This window comes from Fukomys damarensis, unplaced genomic scaffold (genome assembly GCF_012274545.1).
Source record: "Fukomys damarensis isolate Sample0158 unplaced genomic scaffold, DMR_v1.0_HiC HiC_scaffold_39, whole genome shotgun sequence".
In the NCBI taxonomy this organism is placed as follows: domain Eukaryota; kingdom Metazoa; phylum Chordata; class Mammalia; order Rodentia; family Bathyergidae; genus Fukomys; species Fukomys damarensis.
Genome location: NW_022900951.1, coordinates 73,872,285 through 73,897,383, shown reverse-complemented (window position 1 = coordinate 73,897,383; position 25,099 = coordinate 73,872,285). Strand labels below are relative to the sequence as shown.

The 25,099-nt window shown below is 33.7% G+C and overlaps 1 protein-coding gene across 1 annotated transcript in view; it reads right to left on the bottom strand.

The window, feature by feature from the left end:
• Positions 1–25,099, bottom strand: part of Diaph2 (diaphanous related formin 2) — an 857,618-nt gene that overhangs the window by 444,215 nt on the left and 388,304 nt on the right. Inside the window, 1 exon segment of the mRNA XM_033760220.1 lies at positions 23,741–23,842. Coding sequence (XP_033616111.1) covers positions 23,741–23,842 — 102 coding nt within the window.

The window sequence follows — 25,099 nt, the reverse complement described above, 5'->3', positions numbered from 1 at the left end:
ATTGTAAAATTTCTATAAAATAAAAATTCTAGGTTTCTAAAATATTTTTCTTTTAAATATTTCCAAGTAATATTTTAGTGAGGTTTCAAAAACTGTTAGGTATTCAGTTTTATAAAAGTAAATCGCCCTTACAGCATTAATATAATATTATTGAAGGTGAACTCCTGCTATATGTTGATTTCATAATCATTAGCCATCAATAACATTCCAACTGCCAAATTCTCTGAGGAGAATTAGGGAAATTTATAAATATGAAATTCAGCTGAGTGAAATGAGATGTATATGATAATAGAAAATAAAAATGGAACACTTCCTAAAAAGTATCTATTACTGGGGCTGGGGATTTAGCTCAGTGGTTCGGGCCTGCCTTTAAAAAAAAAGTATCGATTACTGTGTTATTTGAAATCAGAGAAGTTGCACTAATTGAGCACTTAATTTTTAAATCGATTATTTCTATTAATTAAATATATTAAATATTTATATATATTCTAATGAATTTAATCTACTTGATAGATGTTTACGTTAAATAATTAGGTAATGGTAAAAATCACATGAACTTACTTTCAAGAACATTTTCAGAAATTATATATTGGTTTTCTACAAAACAATTCAACTTTGGTTCTAATTACTTGTATAGAGTATAGTGCTTAAAAATAAGAATTTTTAGTTTTTAATTTCCTATAGCTCCAAATTATTTAACTAGTATTCATTTTTCAAATGCATTCTGGGAGGGAGTAAACACAAATGAATTTATAGATGCACATATACAATGAAAAGAAATTATCCGAATTATATCCTTTTTTAGCACATACACCTTCCCTTCTAAAATATAAATGTTGAACACAGATTAGGCATTGAGATAACCACAAATAAAATGAAAATAATTTGACAATATAATCAAAAGTATTTAAGCCAAGGTATATCATTCAAAAGCAAAGAATCAGCTGTTGCTTAGACTATATCCTCTGTATATAGAAGCAAGTCATATTATATGGTTTTCTTCTTTGAAATTAACTTTCCCATTAGCTATGGGCATCTGACTCCCCAGATGTGAACTTGTGCTTTCTATTAATTCTTTTACATGCTTTCTTGCTTTTTTCAGGGAGGTATATAACAAGTATGCAGGAAATATCTACCTGTTAACATATTTATGTAGGTCTCATAATTATGAATAGCCTTTTCAAATGTAGAGGATATAATTATACAAATATTGTCCTATTCCTTCTTCAGTATTCACATGGCAAGTACAAAACACATGCCACCTATTTTTCTTGTTTTTTGGTACCAGGGATCAAACTCAGGACCTTGTACTTGCGAAGCAGGCAACAGAACATCTAAGCTAAATCCCTGGTCCACACAACTTATTTTTCAAAAGCTTATAGTATAGTCTGAAACTCAATACAGACACTTGTGAAATGTAACTCGTGATAAAAGTAGCACATTATTCTAGATAGGTAAACAGAAATCAAGTTCTGGAGATGTCATTTTTGAAGAAGAAAAAAACTTTTAACTCTTATAACTACAATTTGTAATGAAAAGCTTCACAATAGAGGTGATATAAAGGGAAATGAGCATACACACACACACACACACACACATATATCTTCCCTTCAAGGTGTATATAAGTAAGCACACACAGAACTGATGAGAAAAGAAAGGGGGGGGGAGAGAGAGAGAGAGAGAGAGAGAGAGAGAGAGAGAAGCTGTTGTGAGTATATGTTTATAGCTTAGGTATATATAATATTTACAAGCAGGAGCAAAATAAGGGCCAGAGTATTAAAAGACCATACACTAAGAAGCTAATCACATCAAAGTCAATATTTCCATGCACATGTATGCCCCTTTGTGTATGTTTGTGTAAGCGTCTTTATGAGTATCTATACCAATTTTTCTGCCTTAAAATCTGTTTCTGTCACTATTCCAAATTCCGTCCTACTTGATTTTTCTTTTCTTATTACCAGTAACTGAAAATCTCAGTACAAAAGCATGTTTTTTGTAATATTTTATGTTTAAGAATTAATTTGTGAGTCTTCTTCATGGGTAAAAATTCATAGGACTACTTCCATCAAGTGACCAGCTGCTAGTCACCATTATGTGCTATTCTGGACAAGCTCAGTAGGTTTTACAGGGGCACAGTTCCACAGTGTTATCACTGGCTCCAGATCAATAAATAAATTTGGAAGGTGGACATGAGCTTTCATTCTTGCATTAACTCTAATGGTATAATTGAGAGTGTGAAATAGATAGAAAATGGGGAAGTGGGAAGGGGAGGGGAAAGGAAATGAGGGAGAAGAAAAAACGTGAAAAAAGGAAAAAAATGGATAAAAAGTCTTTGTTAATAGGAAAGGGTGTAGGGAGTGAAGGAAGGACAGTGGTATGGAGCAAAAATAAGAACCAAGATATGTCATATAAAGGTACAAGATCTCAGTGATAAATGCAACTGCATTGTTTGCTTTAATTGTACCAATAAACCTAATGGGGGGTTAAACAGTAAATAAAAAAATAACACTTTTCTTCATTCAAACTTTTATCTGTCTGGGCTTTGTATTTCAACCCTTGGCTTATAAACATAGAGATTATGGATTTGGGCTTTTTTATTTTATTTCGTTTATTTTTTGTACTGGGGATTGAATTCCATTCCTTGTGCTTATCAGGAAGGCACAGTACCACTGAGTTAAATCACCAGCCACTGGCCTTTTTTATTTTTAAAGTTAGCTTCAAGTGAAGTATTGTGGCTAAAGCATATTTTAATAAGAACACAATAATAATAGCAATTAACATTTATTGAGTACTTTGTACCAGGCATTTTTCATACAAATATCATATATATTGATTTATTTGATTCTTAAAATAATCCTGGGAGGTTATTATCATTATTTTTAAAATGAGGAAAGGTGAGATTATATCACAGGGATTTAGAGTTGTGGACCCTCACATTTGGAGTTACAGAGTCCAGACTCTTAAGAACTATACTGTCTTATCAGAAGCAGTAACTAGGATTGGTAGAGGGAGAAATCAGGGGCAGAGTGTCCATGAATATGGTTTCAGAAGGACCTGAGAAACAGCTAATAAAGTAGGATGCTGACAGCAGGGAGAGAGAAGGGATGAATACAAAAGACAGAATTAAGGAAGAGTCAATGAGACCCAGCAATTAATTGATTAGTTAAAAAAGAAGAAACTCAAAGATGGCTCCTAGGTTTCAAGTTTGTTGTGAGGTTGAACAATGTTAGCACTACTGAAATCAGAAGGAGGTGCTGATTTGGTGTGTTTATTATTTGGCTTATTGTTTTGTTTCAGGGAATGGGGGTAGATGAATTTACCTTCCCTGATATACTCCAGTCCACTATAATCAGAGACCCAGACAGCGGGGGCAGGATGGGTGCAGCTTGGTAAAACTGCAATCAGTCATAACTAAATTTAGAAATTTTCACATGATCTGACTAATTTCTGGACTAATAGACTGTTTAATCTTCTGTACTTGAGGTTCCTCATCAGCAAAGCAGAGAAAATATCTATAAAGCAGACTTGTTTTAATAAATGGACTGGGGTCAAATTACTGACATGAAAATATTCCTTCTTTTTCAAGTTTCTGCTCTTAGCACTGTGGAAGGTAAAAAGTAGTAGCTCCACAAATGAAAACACTGCTCATTTGTTACTAAAACATTTTATTATCATTTATTATTTTGTTTGTTTGTTTTTTGGTACTGGGGATGAACTCAGGACCTTGTGCTTGCGAGGCAGGCACAGGCACCAGTGAATTAAATTCCCAGCCTTATTATCATATATTATTGAACATTTTATCATGTTCAAAGCAGGATATTTTACTACTATCAATTATACAATTAGCTTTTACTTATTAAGACTCCAAATCTTGGAGTAATATTCCAATAGCCTGATATGGAGAATTTCTTAGAATTGTCTTTTATTTTTCTTGCTAAATATTCAAGCTCAAATTTTATGTTCTTCAAAGTTAGGTTACAATAAATAGACTATTTAATGTTCTCCTTGAACCCCTTTTTCTTTACCTATCTAAATCCTCTTGTAAGTAGTAAAATGCTAACTCTATGACAGGAAAGCAATATTGCTTTTTTGACATACTGAGCTTTTTGGTATTATTATGATATGTGGTAGAATTTGGAAATACAGTCCTGGAAATTAGGAGAAGGTAAGTATTAGAAGTTGGCAGACTTGGGAGCTAACTGAATAGATGCTCTAAGAAACAAGGTTGTTGAGAAGGGCTGTAGAGAGTAAGAAAAAAAGAGTCAAATGACTGAACTATAAGGAGTAACGAGCAGATGTTCTTAATATATTAGAAATTTTAATATTTGCTAATTGATTTTAACAGTTCTAAACTGACTAAGCATTTTCCAGAACTTTTTCAAAGAAGGACAGAAAGACTTGCCTACTGAACAAAATTGAGAGTTGATGGTAATATTTTACTTTCCCAAAAATAATATATTCAGTTATAATGTCAGACCAGAAATGCTAGGGAATTAACTTAGTGGAACTGATACTACTGAATATTAATCTATCATCAGTCGGCCTGATTTTAGGAAGAAGTTGTATTCTACAAGGAAGTTGGAACTGCTATTTGATCAACCAAAAGTTCTTCATTCATTTATTACTTACAACAAGGTTTGATGAATGGCAGGTGATAAAAAATGATAGGTGGTTAAAATAAGAAATGACTGTAAAATGAATGAATAAATTCATATATTCATTAACGCAAATAGTAACCGTAATATCAACAAAATGATAGATTAAGATGCATAGTTGAAGAGGTATAACAGCATGATGATGTGAGGAAATAAGTGGTAACTTTGGCAAGGTTCTTTGTTACCAGGTGCGTTATTCCAGTGCACCACCCAGGAAAAATCTAAACCCACGTATACAGCATTCTATACCTACTTTTAGGATGGAATTCAAGAAACAAATATTTTTCCCTTAAATTTCAGAAGAAAGAAAACAAAAATCTCTACAAATTCTAGAACGATGATATAAATCAATGTAGAAAAAAGATGGACTTTAGTATGAGCTTAGATCAGACTTAAGTTACTTTTTAGCTGTGCGACTTGGTCCAAATCACCTAACATTTACAAGTCTTTATTTGCTCAACAGAAATGGATACTAAATTTTCTATATAACTTGCAGTATGAATTAAATGAGGTACAGTGTGAAACAGTCATATCACAGTAACAGACACAGTGTAAGCAATGGTTATTTTCCTCTTTAACTTTTTTATTTATACTCAGAAATTCACAGCAGGAAGAAAACATCATCTTTAATTGTTCTCCCAAAGCTGAGCGCAACCTTTTCTCATCCACAATTAAGGAAGGTACGTTACCAGAATTCAGTGGAGAACATACTTGCTCATTATACATTGAATGTAATATAATATCATGCTGTGCTGTATTAGGCCATTGTACAATCAAAATATAAATTTACTACTAGAAACATTATGATTGAAAATGTGTTCTTATGAAATTAAGAGAAACTGAGAGTGTAAATAAGGATAAAAAGGTATAAGGAATAATGTGAAATAGGAAGAAAAGGGGCAAGAGGGAAGGAGTGAGAGGGGTATGGGAATGGAATTGATATGAAAAATTGAAAAAATGGAAATAAAGACTTCGTAAATAAGGAGGGGTGGAGGAGTTGAAGGGGTATGGAAATGGAATTAATATGAGAAATTGAAAAAATGCAAATAAAGATTTTATAAATAGGGAGGGGTGGAGGGGATGAAAGGAGGGTAAGGGTATGGGGGAAAAAGGATACATTATGTAAAGTTACAAATTTCCAATGATGAATATCATTATATTGTATACATAAAATGTACCAGTAAACTTAATTTTTAAAAAACTAAAAATGACCAAAGGGGGGAAAAAGGAATATGAAAGGGGGGAAATTATATGGGAACAGCTCTTAACAAGACCTAGAAATCACTATGTATTGACCATATCTACAGAATTTTCACAGACTGAAGTCTGAATTTTTTTTTATCACAGTAGGGTACACTGATAGGTAATAGTTCAACCTCCATCGGAGGATTTTGGCAGGTAAAGGAATACCTTAGAAAACCAAGCTTATAATAATAGGAAGCAATGAGATAAATCCCAGCCACAGATATAAATATTAAAAGGCTCATGTCTCAAAAAGGCACTTGAGTGCACTTAAGTGATATAGGTAAATATAACAAAAACTCTGCTGAATCATGTATTTATTTTTCATTGTAGTCCCCTGCAGTGTTTTACTTGACAGAAATCCTTTGTTTTATAATTCATTCCTGAAATGCTGGGGGATGCTGACCAGGGTAATGTATTATGTAGGGGATTTATTTGTGTTATGAGGTACTTGCCTATCAAATCACACGAAGCAACTCTCATTTCTACAGTTGAACTGCACCATATTAAAAAACAAGAAAAGTAAATTGACAGCTATAGTGAAATCAAGTATAAGTAGGTTATTTCTCTAAAGAATTAAGACATGAATTTGTATATATAATTTGAATTTTATATACTACATACATATACAGCTAGGGAATATTGATTTACTACAAAACTACCATTAAAAATAGACAAAAACAGGGCATGACTGTAAAAATCATATGTGAATGAGCAGAAAAAAGCCATATAAGATTTCTATACTCACATATAAATTTTAGGTTATTTTTATCATCTTTCCATTTGAATTTGTAAAAACCATGCCTTTAGAACTTTTTCATGTTCAAAAAGGAGGTAGATCAGGATAGAGGTATTTAATTTCCTTTGTTAGATTGCTTTCTAGGTACTTCATTTTTTTGGATGTTGTGAAAGGAATTTATTATGCCATCTCTCAGTGAGTCTGTTTTTCATGTACAGAAAAGCTATTAATTTTTGTGTGTTAACCTTGAATCCAGCTACTTTAATGAATTTGGTTATTAAGTATATAGAGTATCATGTCATCTGCAAATAATGAAAATTTGAATTCTTCAATTCCTATCTTTCTTCCTTTTATTTCTTTCTCTTGTCTAATTGCTGTGGCTGTTTCCAAAACTACATTGAACAGGAGCAGTGATAGTGGACATCCTAGTCTTGCTCCTGACTTTAGCATGAAGAATTTCAGTTTGTCACAATTTAGTATGATATTGGCTGCTGGATTTTTATAGATGGCTTTTATCAAATTGAGATAGAGACAATTTACTGCAATTTTCTGTACGGTTTTTACCATGAATGCATGATGGATTTTGTTGAATGCTTTTAATGCATCTATTGAGATGATCATATGGTTTTTATCCTTGGTTCTATTACTATAGTGTATTACATTTATTGATTTGGATATGCTGAACCATCCCTGCATCCCTGGGATGAATCCCACTTGGTTAGGGTGTAGGATCTTCTTGATGATCTTTTGCATTCTATTTTCCAGTACCTTATTAAGGATTATTGCATCATTTTCATTAGTGAGACTGGCATATAGTTTTCTTTTTTCTTTGGGTCTTTCTCTGCTTTGGAGATAAAGGTGATCCTTTAGGAATAAATTTGGGAGTATTACCCCCTTTCAATTTCATTAAAGAGTTTAAATGGTAGTGGCAGTAGTTCCTCACTAAATGTCTCGTAGAATTCAGCAGTGAAGCTATCAGGGCCTGGGCTTTTCTTAGTTGGTAAGTTTTTAATTACATTTTCAGTTTCATTGATAGATACTGGGTTGTTTAGTTTTTAGGTCATCTTCGTTCAACTTTGGTAATTTATATGAATCTAAGAATCTGTCCATTTCTTCTGTATTTTCCATCTTTTTAGCATGAAGGTTCTCAAAGTAGTTACTAAAGATCCTCCAGATTTCTGCAGGGTCTGTTGTGATTTCACCCTTTTCATTCCTAATTGCCTGGATTTGGTCCTTTCCTTTCATTTTTTGATAAAGGTGGCTAAAATTTTGTTTATTCTTCCTAATAATCAACTCTTGGCTTCATTGATTTTTTTGTATCATTCTTTTACTCTCAATTGTATTGATTTCTGATCTAATCTAATAATATCCTCCTTTGTATTGGCTTTGTGTTTGTCCTGCTATTCCTTTCCTAGAAGCTTGAGGTTCAGCATCAGGTTATTTAACTGCACTCGCTCTGTTTTCCTAATAGGCAAAGAGAGTTTCATAAAATGGAAAGACATCCCTTGCACCTGGGTAGGAAGAATCAACATAGGGAAAATGGCAATACTTCCAAAACTTCTACATAGATTCAATGCAATCCCAATTGAAATCCCAACAGCATACTTCACAGATCTTGAGAAAACAATCCAAAAATTCATTTGGAAAAAGAAGGGACCTAAAACAGCAAAAGCAATTTTAAGCAATAAAGAGAAGGTAGGGAATATCATAATCCCCAACTTGAAACTATATTACAAAGCAAATTTGATAAAAACATCATTCTACTGGCAAAGATACAGACCTGAAGACCAGTGGAACAAATTAGAAAATGCAGAAACAACTCCAGACACACTGAGCCACCTCATCTCTGAAAAAGGAGCCAAACACCATCACTGAAGGAAAGATGGTCTCTTTAATAAATGGTGCTGGAAAAACTGGGTTTCCAGCCAAAGATCAAAATTAGACCTATATCTCTAACCATGCACTAAACTAAAATCAAAATGGATTAAAGATATAAATAATAAATCAGAAACACTAAATCGGCTGGAAGGGAGGTTAGATAGAACTCTTGAAGACATTGGTGTAAAAAATGATTTTATGAACAAAAACTCAGTTGCCCATGAACTAGTACAATCACAAAGTGAGTTATCTTTTTATTTAAAGGCTTCTGAACAGCAAGAGAAAACACCAAGAGTGTGAAACGACAACCCACAATCTGGAAAAAAAAAATCATCAGCTGTTCCTCAAAGGTCTACTATCTAGAATGTATAAAGAACTTAAAACAGACCTCCCAAAGGTAAAGACCCTATCCAAAAATTGGCATCTGAAATGAACAGACATTGCTCAGACAAAAAGTAGAAATAGTAATAAACATACAAAAAAATGCTCAACATCTCTGGTCATTTGAGTGACGAAAATGAAAACAACACTGAGATTCCACTTCACCCCAGAAAGAAAGGCTTCTATCTCTCATGAAATAAACCAATAACAAATATTGTAGGGCTGTGTGGAAAGAGGAACACTGCTCCACTGCAGGTGGGAGTGTAGATTGGTGCAGCCGCTGTCGAAATCAGTAAGGAGATACCTAAAGAACTAGAATTATAAGTCCCATTTGACCCAGGTATTCCCCTGGTGGGCATCTTCCATAAAGAATTAAAAGAATCATACCACAGTGATACATGTGCACCCATTTTAAGAGCAGCACAATGTATAATAGCTAAAACTTGGAAGCAGCCCAATCGCCCATCAGTGAGAGATTGGATATAGAAAACGTTTGTTGTGGTTGTTGTTGTTGCTGTTGTTGTTGTTTTATACAACGGAATACTGTTCAGCCATTAAGAATGAGAAATTAGAGACATTTATAGCTACATGAATTCACAATGAGGCGATACTCTTAAATGATATAAATAGGACACACGTGTTAATACCAAATATTTTCTCGAGTGTGACAACTGAAAGTATAAATAAGGACTAAAAGGTATAATAGGTAATGTGAAATGGAAAGAAAAGGGACAAAGGAGAAGGGGAAATAGGAGGTAGAGGAAAGGAAAGAAAGGAATGGAATTAATATGAGAAAATGAAAAATAATGGAAACAAGCCTTTCTAGATAGATAGGAAAGGAAAGGTTGAAGGGAGGATGGGGAATGGGAAAAATAACAACCAAGATTGATTATGTAAAGGTACAAATTTCTACCAATGAATGCCATTATACTATATACATTAAAGGTACCAATAAAATTAATTTAAAAATAGATAAAATCCAAATTGAAAGAAAGAAAAGGAGGTAAATGAAGATGTAGAGGGAAGTGAGTGGTTGGAGAGGGAAAGGAACTGAGATGTATTTGGTACGTGTACCAGCTCCACAAAAGGAGTGTAAACAATTGCAAACATGAAGCAAAAAAAAAAAAAAAGGACAGAGATCAAGAGATGAAATCAGCGTGGAGGTTGGGAAGGGAAAGAGTGTAACAAAAAAAGGAGTTAAAATGTGCTATGTACATGTGCCAAATTGTCACAAAGAATGTAAATGTTATGTAATACAAATGTGTGCTAATAAACTTTTTTTTCTAAATACATATCACTAAAAAAGCAACTGTTAAGTATCAGTAGGGCCGGGGCTTTAGCTCAGTGGTTCCGCCACCTGCCTTGCAAGCGCAAGGACCCGAGTTCGATCCCCAGTACCAAAAAAAAAGAATCAGTAAAATTAATCAGTGTGTCTATGATATTAAAAAGATTCAAATTTGACCCACACCACCCTGGGCCTACAAGCAGCACAGAACAGTTAGGAGAGGATATGGGTTCCCCTGCATCACCTAAGCATTCCTATCCCCACCCTAGGTCTGGCCTCCTGGTTGTGCCAAAATATAGATCCAAACCACAGAGCCACATGGGCTCATAAAGGCCATCGTCGTGAGGTCCCCAAGATAGAGCAGAACTGAACAACAGAAAGAAGGCCTCTCAGGCTCCTTGATGAAAATTGAAGCCCATTGGAAAAGTAAAGAGAAACTGTATACTAAAGGCACACCAGACCACTTTGGTTGGTAAATTGGAGGGATCACCACCTCCCATAGGAACCTAGACTATCCTCAGGAGATGAGTAGGTGGAACCTGTAGTAGAACCTTGCAGAGTTCAACCCTGCAAGAGGTCAGGGAGATCAACCAGGGCCTTGCAGCCAGAAATCAGCCTGAATCTCAGGTCTGCTGCTGGCTAGCTGAGACTTACCGATTTAGATCTGCACACTGCTGCCCACATTGTCTATGGTAACAGCAGAGACATACCCTGAGGGAGGCTTTTCATATTTATTTTTAATTTTTAAAGTTATTATTTTTACTGTTCCTCTTATTTTTAATTTTTTCCTACTCTTTTCAAATTCCTTTTTTTCTTTTTTATTCTCTTTCCCACTCAGTCTCTTGCTCTCCCACATTGTTCTTCATCTCCCTTTTTGTTCCTGTTTGTGCCCTAATTCAGATTTATTCTGTGTTTCTTTTTTTTCTCTCTCTCTTTTTCCTTCTCTTGACTGTCATTAGTTTCAAAGGAAAGGGAGTACAGTTTCTAACTTCCCTATTGCTGCTAGGTTGTTCTAGTCTTGTCTTTGTTCTTTCATTCTGTTTTTCCCTCTTGTCTTCAATAATTTCCTGGCATTTGCATGATCTTCCTGTGTCCTCTGGCCTCATTTCTAACCTTCCCCTATCCTTCTACTATCTATCCCTCTATTCCCAGCTCCTTTCTGAGTCTCGATTCTGAATGGCAAAGTTACTATATTGAGGAATTTATTCACAAGAAACATATATTACACTGGTCCTCGACTTTGATTTAATTCACCTGGTTAAAGGTGATATATTAATAGCTGCCAAAAATGGTCATTTTCTAAATTGAGCTTGATGTTATTGTGTTCCTGAATGTATCACTTGGACTATGGTGTTGTGACTGATCTAATCAATTGTCCTTCCTGGTATTATGAAAATGAGAGTGTCTCCAAGTCAGTAGTGACTCAAAATTTAAAGAGCACCTATACATGGAATATTGAAGTATTAATCCAGGAACTAAACAAAGGACAGTACCAACAACAAAAATAGAAATGAGAAAACATTCAAGCAAGGTGCAAACGCAGACTTACAGCTTCACAAAGGTAAATTCTGGGAGTCACTAAGTGGAAAAGTCTGGCAATCAACCAGCAGGATACCGTGAACTAATAGCACAGCAAGTAACAAAACAGATGAATGAGGCTCTAGAAAAATTCAAAACAGAAATAATTTCCCAGATAACTACAAAGATGGTGAGGAGGGAAAGTACTCCTATTTGCAGAAAATGTAAATTTCAAACCAAAACTTAAGAAAACAAAGGACATCACAACATCCTTGTTCAGTAAACAATTGAAATGGAAGACATAACAACCAGAAATATATATGCACCAAATACAAATGCCCCCATCTAAAAAAAAAAAAAAACAAATATTAAAGGATATGAAGAACCAAATGTGCATTAATATAATTGTAGTGTGGGGACCACAATACCCCACTATCACAGACAGGTGATCTAGATGAAAAATCAACATCAAAATACTAGAACTGAACCAAGGTTTGGAACAAATGGACTTAATAGAAATATGCAGAATGTTCCACCCTACAAATTCAGAATACGCATTATTTTTGGCTGAATGTGGTTCATTCTTCAAAATAGACCATGTACTAGCTCTTAGAACACATTGAATTAAAAACAAAGAATTGTTGAACTGAAGATGAGTAACATAAGAAATTGCAATATAATGAAGAATCTTAACTGCCTATAAAAAGAAGAGCAAGACAAACCAAACCAAACCTCGTACAAGGGAGGAAATTATAAAGATCAGAGGAGAAATCAATTCAATGGAGACTAAGAGAATGACACACAAAAAAATCAATGAATTAGAGATTGGGTTTTTGGAAAAAATAATTAAAATCAATAAACCCATAGCCAACATTACCAAAAAAGTAAAGAAAAATTTCAAATCAATGCAATTAGGGATGAAAAAGGTAAAGTCACAACAGATGCAACAGAAATTCAGCTGATTATCAATACTTATTTCGAGCACTTATACTCTAATAAAATGGAAAATACAGAATAAATGGATTTCTAGATACATATGAATTACCAAAGTTGAATGCAGAAGATTTAAAAAAATCTAAACACCCAAGTTACAATCAATGAAATACAAAATATAATTAAAAATTTACAAGAAAAGTCCAGGTCTACAAAACATTTAGAGAAGAACTATTACCACTACTCTTTAAACTTTTCAAAGAAATTGAAAGGGAAGCAGTACTTCCAAATTCATTCCTGGAAGCAAGCGATACTTTGATTCCAAAACCAGGGAAAGACACCAACCAAAAATGAGAACTACAGGCCAATTACCCTAATGAACATAGATGCAAAAACACCCAATAAGATACTGCCAAACAGAATACAGAAGGTCATGAAGGAGGTCTTATGCCCTGAACAAGTGAGATTAATCATGCCAGGGGTGCAAGGATGGTTCAAATTATAAATAAATAAATAAACAAATAAATAAATAAAATACACTAAATTAACAGAGTCAAGGACAAAAAAATATGATCATCTCAATGGATGCACAAAAAGTATTCAATAAATTTTAACACCCATTCATGATAAAAATTCTATGGAAAATTGGAACACACAGTCTTTTTCTCAAATTGATGAAGGCTATCTATCAAAAATACAATAGCCAAGATCATACTAAATGGTCAAAACCTTAAAACATTCATACTAAAATCATGAACAAGACAAGGCCATCCACTATCACACTCCTGTTTAACATAGTTTCAGAAACATTAGCCACAGTAATGAGACATAAAAAAAAATAAAGCGAAGAAAGGAAGAAGTTAAACTGTAATACTTTGCTGATGATACGTTACTCTACATAGTAGATGCAAAATACTCGGCCAAAAGACTTCCAGACTTAATTGGCACATTCAGTCGAGTAGCTAGATACAAGGTCAACACTCAAAAATCAATAACCTTCTTTGTACACAAATAACAGACCTAGAGAGAAATGAGGGAAACAATTCCTTTCAAAATAGCATTAAAAAAATGAAGTATCTAGTAATTAATCTATCAAAGAAGCAAAATACCTCTACACTGAAAACTACAACACTCTGAACAAAGAGATTAAAGAGGATATAAGAAAATGGAAAGAGATTGCTTGCTCTTGGGTAGAAGAATGAACATAGTGAAAATGGACATATTTACAAAATTGTTATACAGATTCAATGCAATCCTGATTGAAATTCCCACAGTATATTTCACAGAACTAGAGAAAACAATCTAAAAATTCATTTGGAACCAGAAGAGACCTAGAATAGTAAAAGCCATTCTAGGCAACAGAGGCATGACAGAGGGTATCACAATCCCAAACTTGAAACTACATTACAAAGCCACTGGGATAAAAACAGCATGGTGTTGGCAAAGAAACAGACCCAATTATCAGTGGAATAGATTGGAAGACACAGATATTACTCTAGATGTACTCAGCTACCTCATCTTTGACAAAGAAGCCAATCATCCTTAGGGGAAATAAAATAGCTACTACAATAAATGTTGTTGGATAAAACGGATTTCAACCTGCCAAAGATTAAAACTAGACCTCTATATCTCACCATACACTAAAGGAAAATGTAAGCAGCAAATAAATATATGAAAAAATGTTCAACATCACTAGTCATTTGAGAGATGTAGATAACAACACTGAGATTCCATCTCACCTCAAAATAAATAGCTGTTACCAAGAAATCAACCAATAACAAATGCTGGAGGAGTTGTGGGGAGAAAAGAACACTTCTCCGTCATTGGTGAGAGTGCAGAAGGGTGCAACCACTGTGGAAATCAACATGAAGATACCTCAAAGTACTAGAATTAGAGGTCCCATTTGACCCAGCTATCCCTCTGCTGGGTATCTTTCCAAAAGAATTAAAAGAATCATACCACAGTGGTAGATGTGCACCCATGTTCATAGCAGCATAATTCATGATAGCTAAAACTTGCAAACAGCCCAATTGCCCATGAACTGGAGACTGGACAAGGACTTGTTTTTTCCTATAAAAAGGAGTACTACTCATCCATAAAGAATGAGAAACTAGAGTCATTTATAGCTAAATGGATGCATATTGAGGCCATACTCTTAACTGATATAAACAGGACACATATGTGTAAAAAATGAATAGTTTAAACTGGGCGTAATGGCACATGCCTGTAATGCCAACACTTGGAGGCTTAGCCAGGAGGATTGCTGTGAGTTCAAGACCAGCCTAGGCTACATAGTGAGTTCCAGGTCAGTCTCAACTACACAGTGAAACTGTCTCAAAAAAACAAAAACAAAACAACAAAAAAATAATGAATAGTTTCTCTAGTGTGAAAAACTAAAAGTGTAAATAAGGTTGAAATTGTATAACTGAAAATGTGAAATAGGAGAAGTGGGAAGGGTAGCAGAAAGGAAAGAAGGGAAAAAGAAAAATATACGAGAAAAGGAAAAAAATGGAAACAAAGTCAATGAAAATAGGGAAGGGTGTAGGGGGTGAAGGGAGGGAAGGGGTATGGGGCAAAAATAAGAATCAAGATACAACATGTAAATGTACTACATCCTAATGATGAATGTAAGTGTACTGTATACCTGAAAAGCACCAGTAAGATTAATGAAAAAAAAAAGATTAAAATTTAAGGAACAAGAAAAAAGATATCCTCCTTTAATACTTGTCATAAGGGAAAAGAAAATAATAAGATAAAATGAAAAAAATGGAAATAAAGTGTTTGTAACAGGGGAGGGGAGGAGGAGACGAAGGGAAGGCAGGGATAAGGGGAAAAAATGAGAACCAACACTGGTCATGTAAAGGTACAAGATCACAATAATGAATGTAACTGTACTGTATACTTAAAATGTACCAATAAGCTAAAAAAATACTTGTCATATATGAGTATACTTTAAACATAAGCATCTTTAAAATATAAAATTTCAAGAATTCATTAGAATTAAGATAAATTTGTAATGAATACATACTATTATGATACAACGACCACTGACTATTCAGAATAATTTTGTACCTCTGAGTAAAGGGAATATATTAAACCACCTGTATGGATATATGTTAGATATTTGAAAAAAATTATCTACAAAAGTGAGATTCAGAGTCAATGACTAAGACAAATTCTTCCTGCAAATATGGAAATAAAGCAAAGACATTTCTGATTCTCTATTAAATAACTTTCTAATTTTTTTATACATAATAACTTTCTCAAGGCTAAGACTTTTTTGACCAGTTGCACCAAATCCATTTGCTGGCCTGGTCAAGATAGCAGAGTTTACAAGTAAACCCAGAGTGTATGGGTAATATGAGTACATAGCAAATGTTTATATATTAGATATCATGAGAAATGAGAGCTCTAGTTTACCTGTGAATTGAAACTTTGAAAATGTAGTATTGAAAACTGACTTTATATGGAAAAAACAATGATTTGTTGATGGAGAACATTTCCCCAAAGATAGTGGTATGTGTAAATTATGCATCAACAAACATCTACTTGTCTTTATTCTGGAGCAGAACAAAATAACAATGTCTTCCCCAAAGACACTGTAAACTAAGAAGAATCCTATGAAGAAGTTGAACAAAAATTTTAAAATATCTTTTTGAGGGGTCGGGAATTTAGTTCAGAAATGCCGCTGCCTGATTCAAAAGCGCAAGGACCGGAGTTCAATCTCTGGTCCAAAAAAAAAAAAAAAACCTTTTAGAAAATAATTGTTTGAGGCCAAAAAAGACCAATAAAACTCTAGGGATTAGTGCTATATAAAAAAACAAGATTTAATTTTCCATTTTTTTACTTTTAAGGAAAAGCAATCAATTCCAAAATTGATTAACACTCACACAGAAACTATGAATATTCAATTTTAGGTGGTTTTCTTTACCTTGTTTTATTGCAAAAGCTCATGGAAATAAACAGCCCTGTCATGAGAATAGATTACTACAAGTTACTGAAAGGAACAAGAATATGTATACAGTACTTTTGAGAATGAATCATAGTGAATTTTCTTTTATCTCATTTCAAATTCAGTAAACCAGCTTTTTCTCAGACAAAATGAATATACATCTAGAAGTCAGAGCTAGCATTCATAAATATAGAAAGAATGAAAATAGAAACACTCAGGGTATTATGTATCGAAACACTTTGAGTGAAAGGACATAAAATGAAGAAAAATAATTTTTCCAATGAATATGGAGGCCTGAAAAATGATTTCTTTTAAATAGAAAAAAGGACATGGAATTTTCTATCCAAGTTAATTTTTTTTATGATATGCAGGAGAAAAAGGAAGCTTTTAAGAATTTCCTTTTTACCTGGTTAAAGTATCATGAATACAGCCTACAAACTCATATGAAGCTTTAAAAAATTAAAAACCACAGCATCTTTATAGTTGTACTTCCAAATACAAGCAAATACTTTCAATTTCCATTTTCATACACTCCAGTAAAAAAATTTCAATGTGATGTCAGCAATAGCGTATAATTCATACTTTTCATTAGAAAGATTTTTAATGTATAAGGTATCTCAAAATCTTTTTGTTAGATTAGAGCTTTAGAATATTTTTAATTTTAAAATATGGGTATTTTTGATGTAGAAATATAAAGTACTGATTACTAAGAGAACTAATTATTGCTTTCTTCTTCTTAGAATGTGTGTTTGTTTAATAGATATACACAGTATGGGTCTCTATCCCCTGTGCAACACAAGTGGGAATTTCCATAGCTCTGAGGTTTGAGAACAGCTGAGCATCAAACACACTCTATAAAGAGTTTAAAAGCTCCTGCTGGGGGTTCTATCTGCCAGAGCTTTCAAAGATTTGTGAATTTCTTCCAGTAAAGATACAGCACATAATTACAGTGATGTGCCAAATTCAATTCTGTGGGAGGCAGGTTGGAAGACAAGTCAGTGGGAAGCTATGCAGACAATCTACCCCCCTGCAGAAGTAGATTATTGATCACAGAAGGTGTGGGAACTAGCATAGCCCTCTCACCAGCAGGTCTGCCTCTAGACATAGGAAAGGGCTCTAGTTTTGTATTTAGTTACCATAATTTCTTTCTTCTCTTCTTTTTCTCCCAAACTAATTACATGTGATTATAACTAAACTCAACTATGTGATTGCTAAAATACCAAAAAGGTTAAAGAAAGCTTAGCAGCCCAATCACTGTATTTCTTAAGAATGGCCAACTTCAGTGTTTACAGTTATTATTTTCATTTTAATCAATTTTGCAGAGTAATCTCATCTGGCACATGCCTACCCTTATCTATTGAGATTTTGTTTTTATCATTTAGGAAGTTACTTGTAATGGAAACTCTATAGGAAACTGGTCAGGGTTAAAGGAATAATGTCAACAAAGATTATTTATTTAAAAAGTCAAAGGAAGAGACAGCCTCACATCTTGGTGGACACCAGTAATCCCAGCACTCAGGAGGCTGAGGCAGGAGGATCACTGGGAGTTCCAGGCCAGCCTAGAGAAACCCTGTCTCAAAAACAAAACAAACAAACTACAACAGCAACAACAATAAAAACAACAAAAGGCAGTAGAAGGAAAGTTTCCAGAAAGAAGTTTAAATTCTTTAGTATTATTAATTACCACATGAATACAAACTAAGAGGAAGAAAATCTACTTGATTTTGCATTCATAATAGATTCAACAAAAATCTGTTAGGGAAATGACAGGAACACAATTAACATGAGTCATCCACCTACAAAACATATAATCTAAGATACAATACTACAAAGCCACTTGATAAAAACAGCATTGTACTTGCAAAGAAACAGACCTGGGTTCAGTGGAATAGATTTGAATATACAGAACCAACCCCAGACAGAGTCAGCTACCTCATGTTTGACAAAGGAGCCAATCATCCTCAGTGGAAGAAAGACAGCCTCTTCAATAAACGGTGTTGGAAAAACTGGATTTCAACCTGCCAAAGATTAAACCTAGACCCCTTTATTTCTCCGTGCACTAAACTAAAATCCAAGGGGATTAAAGATCTACATATTAAATTAGAAACACTTAGCTAGCTGGAAGATAAGTTAGGCACAACTCTGGAAGACATTGGCATAAGAAAAGACTTTACGAATAAATCCTCAGAAGCATGAGAACTAGCACAAATAATCAAAAACTGGGATCTCACCTTATTAAAAAGCTTCTGCACTGCAAGAGAAACCAGCAACAGAGCTGAGACAATCTACAATGTGGGGAAAAATTTTTCCAGCTGTTCTTCAAAGGTCTACTATCTATAACTCAAAATAATCAGACTCCCCAAATATAAAGAGCTGATTAAAAAACAGGTACCTGAAATGAACAGACATTTCTCAGGCAAAGAAGTAAAAGCAGCACATTAATATATGGAAAAAATGTTCACATCACGAGTTATTTGAGAGATGCAGATGAAATCATCACTGAGATTCCACCTCACCCCACGAAGAATGGCTGCTAGCAAGCAATAAACCAGTAACAAATGTTGGTGGAGAGAAAGGAACCCTTCTCCACTGTTGGTGGGAGTGCAGACTGGTGCAACCACCATGGAAATCAATATGGAGATACCTCAAAGAGCTGGGACTAGAGGTTCCATTTGACCCATCTATCCCTAAAATGTAGTACTACTCAGCCATAAAGAATGAGGAATTAGAGACACTTATAGCTGAATGGATGCACATTGAGGCCATACTCTTAAGTGAAATAAATAGGACACACACGTGTAAAGACTGAATAGTTTCTCTGGTGTGAAAAACTAAAAGTGTAAATAAGGTTCAAATTGTATAACTCATCATGTGATGTAGGAAGAAAAGGCCCAAAGGAGAAGGGGAAGTGGGAAGGGTAGGGGAAAGGAAAGATGGTAAATGAAGAAATATGAGAAAAAGAAAAAATGGAAACAAAGTCTTTGTAAATACGGAGGGGTCAGGGGTGTGAAGAGCATGCAGGGGAATGGGACAAAAATAAGAACCAAGATACATCATGTAAAAGTACAAGATCCTAATGATGAATATAACTGTACTGTATGCCTAAAACATACCAATAAACTTAATGGGGAAAAATAACTTAAAATCTAGGGTTACAGATATTCAGTAAACAACCTCACAAATAAACAATTAAAATCATGATAATTTGCACGATGAAAAGTTTCAACAGTGTTCTGAGAGATTCTTATAGGGAATTCTATTTTTAATGAGATAGTTTCACTAAGAAAGCAAAAATTTAAGCTAATAATAGAAGAATAAGGAGAGAAGGCACAGAATGCACAATGCTGCTAAGGCAAGAAATAACATAGTGAATTCAAATGTCTGAAAAATGAAGCACATTGTGGCTGAGGCATAATGAGCAAGAGACCAAGTAGGAAAGGAGGGCAGGTGTCAGACTACATAGGGCTTCATAGGTCATGATAATAAAGTCTTTAGAGCTATAGAATAGCATTGTTGTTTTAAGCAGGTAATTAGTATGATACAATAAAAATATAGTGTAAAAACGTCACATTGAGGGTTGTTCTGAAACTAATTTGAGTAAGAGCCAAAATGTAAGTGGAAAAAACTAGCTATTGGTATGGATAGAGAACGGCCATGTTGCTTGGGACATGGTGGTGGCAGTTCAAATGGAGAAAAGTGAGTAGATTTGATGTATAGTTGAAGCATGATTAGAAGGTAATTAATGACCTTTCCTAGATCAATTTTGATGCATTATTTAAGGCAGGATCTGGATTGCTGTTGGTTGAATAGTGAACAAGATGTAAGGAAGTGGAGAGCAAACAGAGTCTAATCATTGAAAAAAACTGACACTAGGAAAGGGGTCAGTAGTTAGCAGCATCCTCAGGGTCAATGATGAATATTTATTGATGCAGCCATCATTTATAGATTAATTTTTTGGCAACAAGTGACTTGAGAATTCTGTTATATTTCGGAAGAGAATGGTAGAGTGGAGACTAATAAATTGAAGAGGTCATTGAGTAACAAACAGAACAAAGTAAAACTGGAAAGAAATACTGCTGCCGTTAAGTAGGGCATGACACGAGGTAAATTAGCATGTAGTGGTACTAAAATATAGTAAAGCAATGACTGAATTTAGTCCACCTAGGTTCAAGTTGTGCATCTACTACATAATATGTAACCTTGACCAAATTACCTGGCCTTGTTTTGCCTTAGTTTCTTCATCTCTAATATGGAGCTAGTAATAAAACCAAAATCACAAGGTTCCTCACAATGCATAAGATGGCACAAAACAAAAATGCTTAGCATAGCACATGACATGGTAATTCCTCATTATATTTTTGTTTCTATCAATAAATGCAGCAACAACAATTAGTAATAATAATTGGGCATTTCTTTTTCTGAGGTGGTAGAGACATAGGTTAGTGGTAGAGCATTTCCCTAGCATATACAAGACACTGGGTTCTATCCTCAACACTATATGAAAAAACAATCATTAAGCCAGGTGTGGTGGTACTGTACATGAAGTGCTGGCTGCTCCAGAGGTAGATGCAACATAAGGACACTTATCAATCAATCAATCAATAACGAAACAAAACCAGAAATAGAGATAACTTTGTAGTAAGAAGAGATATTGAAGACCTCAGTTGGAAAAGAAATTAGAGGCAGAAGGAGAATATTTAAGAGCTTGAGTTTTATCCTGTAAATTCAAAGAGACAACACAGGTTTTGCATATAGAATTTCTATGATAAAGACATATTTTTAAAAGAATACACTAATAACATCAATGGAAAAACAGAACAGAAGCAAGAAGCCTCTCCATTTTGGAAACCCTGTCATTATTGCAAATAAATCTAAATATTTTTAAAGTTGTTCTCATGATAGACTGTTTTTTTTATTGTTGTTGTTGTTTTTTTTGTTTTGTTTTTTTTTTTGTTTTTTGAGACAGGGTCTCACTATGTAGTTGAGACTGACCTGGAATTCATTATTTAGCCCAGGCAGGCCTCGAACTCACAGGGATCCTCCTGCCTAAGCCTCCCCAGTGCTGGGATTACAGGCGTGCACCACTAAACCCGGCCTAGTCATGATAGACTGTTGATATGTGTTTAAGGGTTAAAAATGTAATTTTGCATATAAAAATATATAAAAATTTAATTTTGCAGTGTATTAGCAAATCTTCCCTAGTTCAAAAATATGCTATTTTTAAAACCACATTCTCACACTTAATAAATATCCTGTAATTCAATTAAATGAACATTTATTTACTGCCTATTACATACAAGGTAATGTTTTTAACCACTACAAAGCATAAATGATTAAAAGATTAAAGTATTGATTCAAACATATTTTCCTTAAGGTGAGATTATCTATACTTTGTTAAATCCTGACTGAGAAACGTTTTAGATAATTTACATAGTATAAACTCCTTTGTTATATCCTTGACATTCCCTACTCCAGAGATGCAGTTAAGTATAAGAGTAAATAAGAGGACTAGATGAATCCATATACACACTGACCCAGAATAATATATGGTTATGTGCATAAACAAGAAATATCTTCCACTTTCTATTTTGCCTTTAGTTCAGAAGGTATATTGCTTTTTATGACCCCAAACTTCATTTCCTCAGTATGGTACAAAGATATTCCTCTTGAAGGACTTACTTGGCAAAGTAATACATCTTTTAAGATAAACTGGATACAAAAAGAAAAACAGCTTCGGAGAAAGTGCATAGTGTATCTAATGTAAAAGTCATAACCATCATGAAACAGCTAAAGTCCAAGATGGAGGATATCCTTGCTTCAATTATAACATGAATCTAAGCAATTTAGGTTTCAAGTATCGACTTTGGTCTATAAAATTTTATTATTTAACATCATGCTAAAGTGCTGCTAGCTAATAAATAATATCTAGCTGATTTGGTTGACTAATTTGCTTGACTCAAAAATAAAGAGCAATACATTTCTCAGGTACCTTTATATGTTCTAAATGTACCCAAATACGCGATTGTTTTCTTCACAAGCACTTGACACAATCCTTCTATATCAATGCAGGCAACACTATGACTTAGAATTTAAAAACTCTAAATATAGGCAAGCAGTTATTGCACAGGTTCAAAAGAAACAAGCTCAGTCTCATCTATCATGGTTTGACTTTAAACAGGATTTTTAAATTGCAAAGTAGTAAATGACATCAGTTCTAAAATACAGGTATTAAAGAAAATGACAAAATATTTTGGATAAGCAGATAATGCTTGACAATTAGGTCGAATGGAGATTTAAAAATTCTTAATATACAGATGAAAAATGTTCATGGGGCCATATTAATGCTAGCAACCATAATGGAAATATTCATTCATAGAGCAAAGAAATATATGTTAAAAACCTAGGAAAATAATTCTTTTCTGTAACAAATTAAATACATCACAATGCTTGGTTTCCTATTATTTGTTTTGCCAATTATTTGAATAATGGTCTTGGTGAATACTTAAAACATGTAACTATACTCTTCTAATATATAATTTATAACTACTCATCTCTGTATAATTAAAAATGAACGAGATATAAAGAAAAATAATTCATTTCAATAATAATTTCACCACAAGATATGATCACACGAGGTATATTTCACCTGAAATAGCATAATTCAGGCTTTCAATCAATCAATAACACTCAATAGGAAATGTGAAAATACTTGTGTTCTTTTAGACATAACATGTTTCACAGAAAAGAGTCTCCAATGTTTGTTTTGGCATTCATAGAGTTATTACCCTTTTATCTTAGCGTTCTTTTTTGAGGGGCCAAAATGTAATATCAAGATCTAAAGGGAAGAAAAAATAGCTGATATAATACTGCATACAACTTTGCATATATTACAAAAAGTGAACATCCGTGCTGTTACAAAGAAGCTTCGAGGAGATATCTTGAGCTATTTGGCAAATGTAAAATTTTATTTAGCTATTTTTCAATAGCACAACAGATACACCGGGTAAATAAAGATTTCTTCTGACAGCCAATATTATATTTAATTATGTGGTTATATAGTAACAAAAAAGTCAACAGCTGAAATGTCTTTCTTTTCATTATTTCTGACAATTATTAACCTCCCAGCTGAGTCTGTGGGCTTTGTGTTCAATACATACCACAATTCCAAACTGCTCAGGCTCACAGAGGTCATCATATTCATTCTTGAGTTGTGCCAATTCATTGAGTACCTTCTGCTCAGGAAGATGTTTTATGAGATTCTAAAAAGAATAAAAGTATAAAAGTTTAGCATTTTATTTTTAGGATTCTAAAGCATGTAAAACCACCTCTAAAAGTGATTAATTAGTAGAGTAAGTTTTTCACTGTGATTTTGTTATAGTACCAGTTTATTTTTCCCTTCCATTTCATCTTAAAATTGAATTTCTAAATATGAGTTATAATAAAATGTAGAAACATAATTTTTGTTTCTATGTATTGTAGTGCATAAATGTTAAATACAAATTATTATATAGGAATAAATGTTATTGCTTGTGTAACCTTCCAGATTTTAAATATATAGTATATTTTAAGCTTGATTTCCAGTCACAATAATCAATCTAAAAAAATTTGTGTAGAATTAGCTCATGTGTGTTGTAGCCATGCCAAGAAAAAAATATGAATTCTATTATTCAGTTTCAGTCTTTTCTATGAAAAATCATCTTCTATTATTTACAATATCTGTATTTAAGTATAGAGAGCATTACAACTTTAAATGGAGAATCAAGGAAAAGTGATGGAGTATAGTATATCTTCAAGTTTGAGGCCTCAGATGAATTGAATGTTTGTGCCCCTCTAAAATAAATATGTTTAAATCTAATTCCCAGTTGGATCGCATTTTTAGGTAGGCCTACGGGAACAAATCAGGATATAAGGGCAAAACTTTCATAAATATGTTTAGTGGCCTCTCAAGAAATACGAGAGTTAGCTTGCTCTCTTTCTACTATGTAAGGCTACAATAAGAAACCAGCAGTCTGCAATCTGGAAGTGGCCTCTCACTAGAATTCAACCATGTTGTCACCCTGAACATGGGCCTCCAACTTCCAAATTGATGAGAAATAAATTACTATTGCTTATAAGCTCCCACTCTCTAGTACTTGATATAGCCTGAATTAAGATAATGACTAAGAGAATCAAAATCAATACATTAATCACAACTTAGTTTATATTGGTCTATGGTGTGTGTGTGTGTGTGTGTGTGTGTATCCATATCCATATCTTTATCTATGCATATATTTTTTTGTACCAGGGATCAAACTCAGGACCATATGCTCGCGAGGCAGGTGGCAGCACCACTGAGCTACTTCCATGGCCCATGGTATATTTTTATCATTACATTATTTTGCAACCATTTATCCTTGCTCTGCCCCCATTTAATTTTGTCTTCTGTTAAGTTTTAAACCAGCAATGACATTCATTATCTAACCAATAAGACTCAAATTTGACAATATTTTTCCCTATGACTTTAAAGAAACACTGGA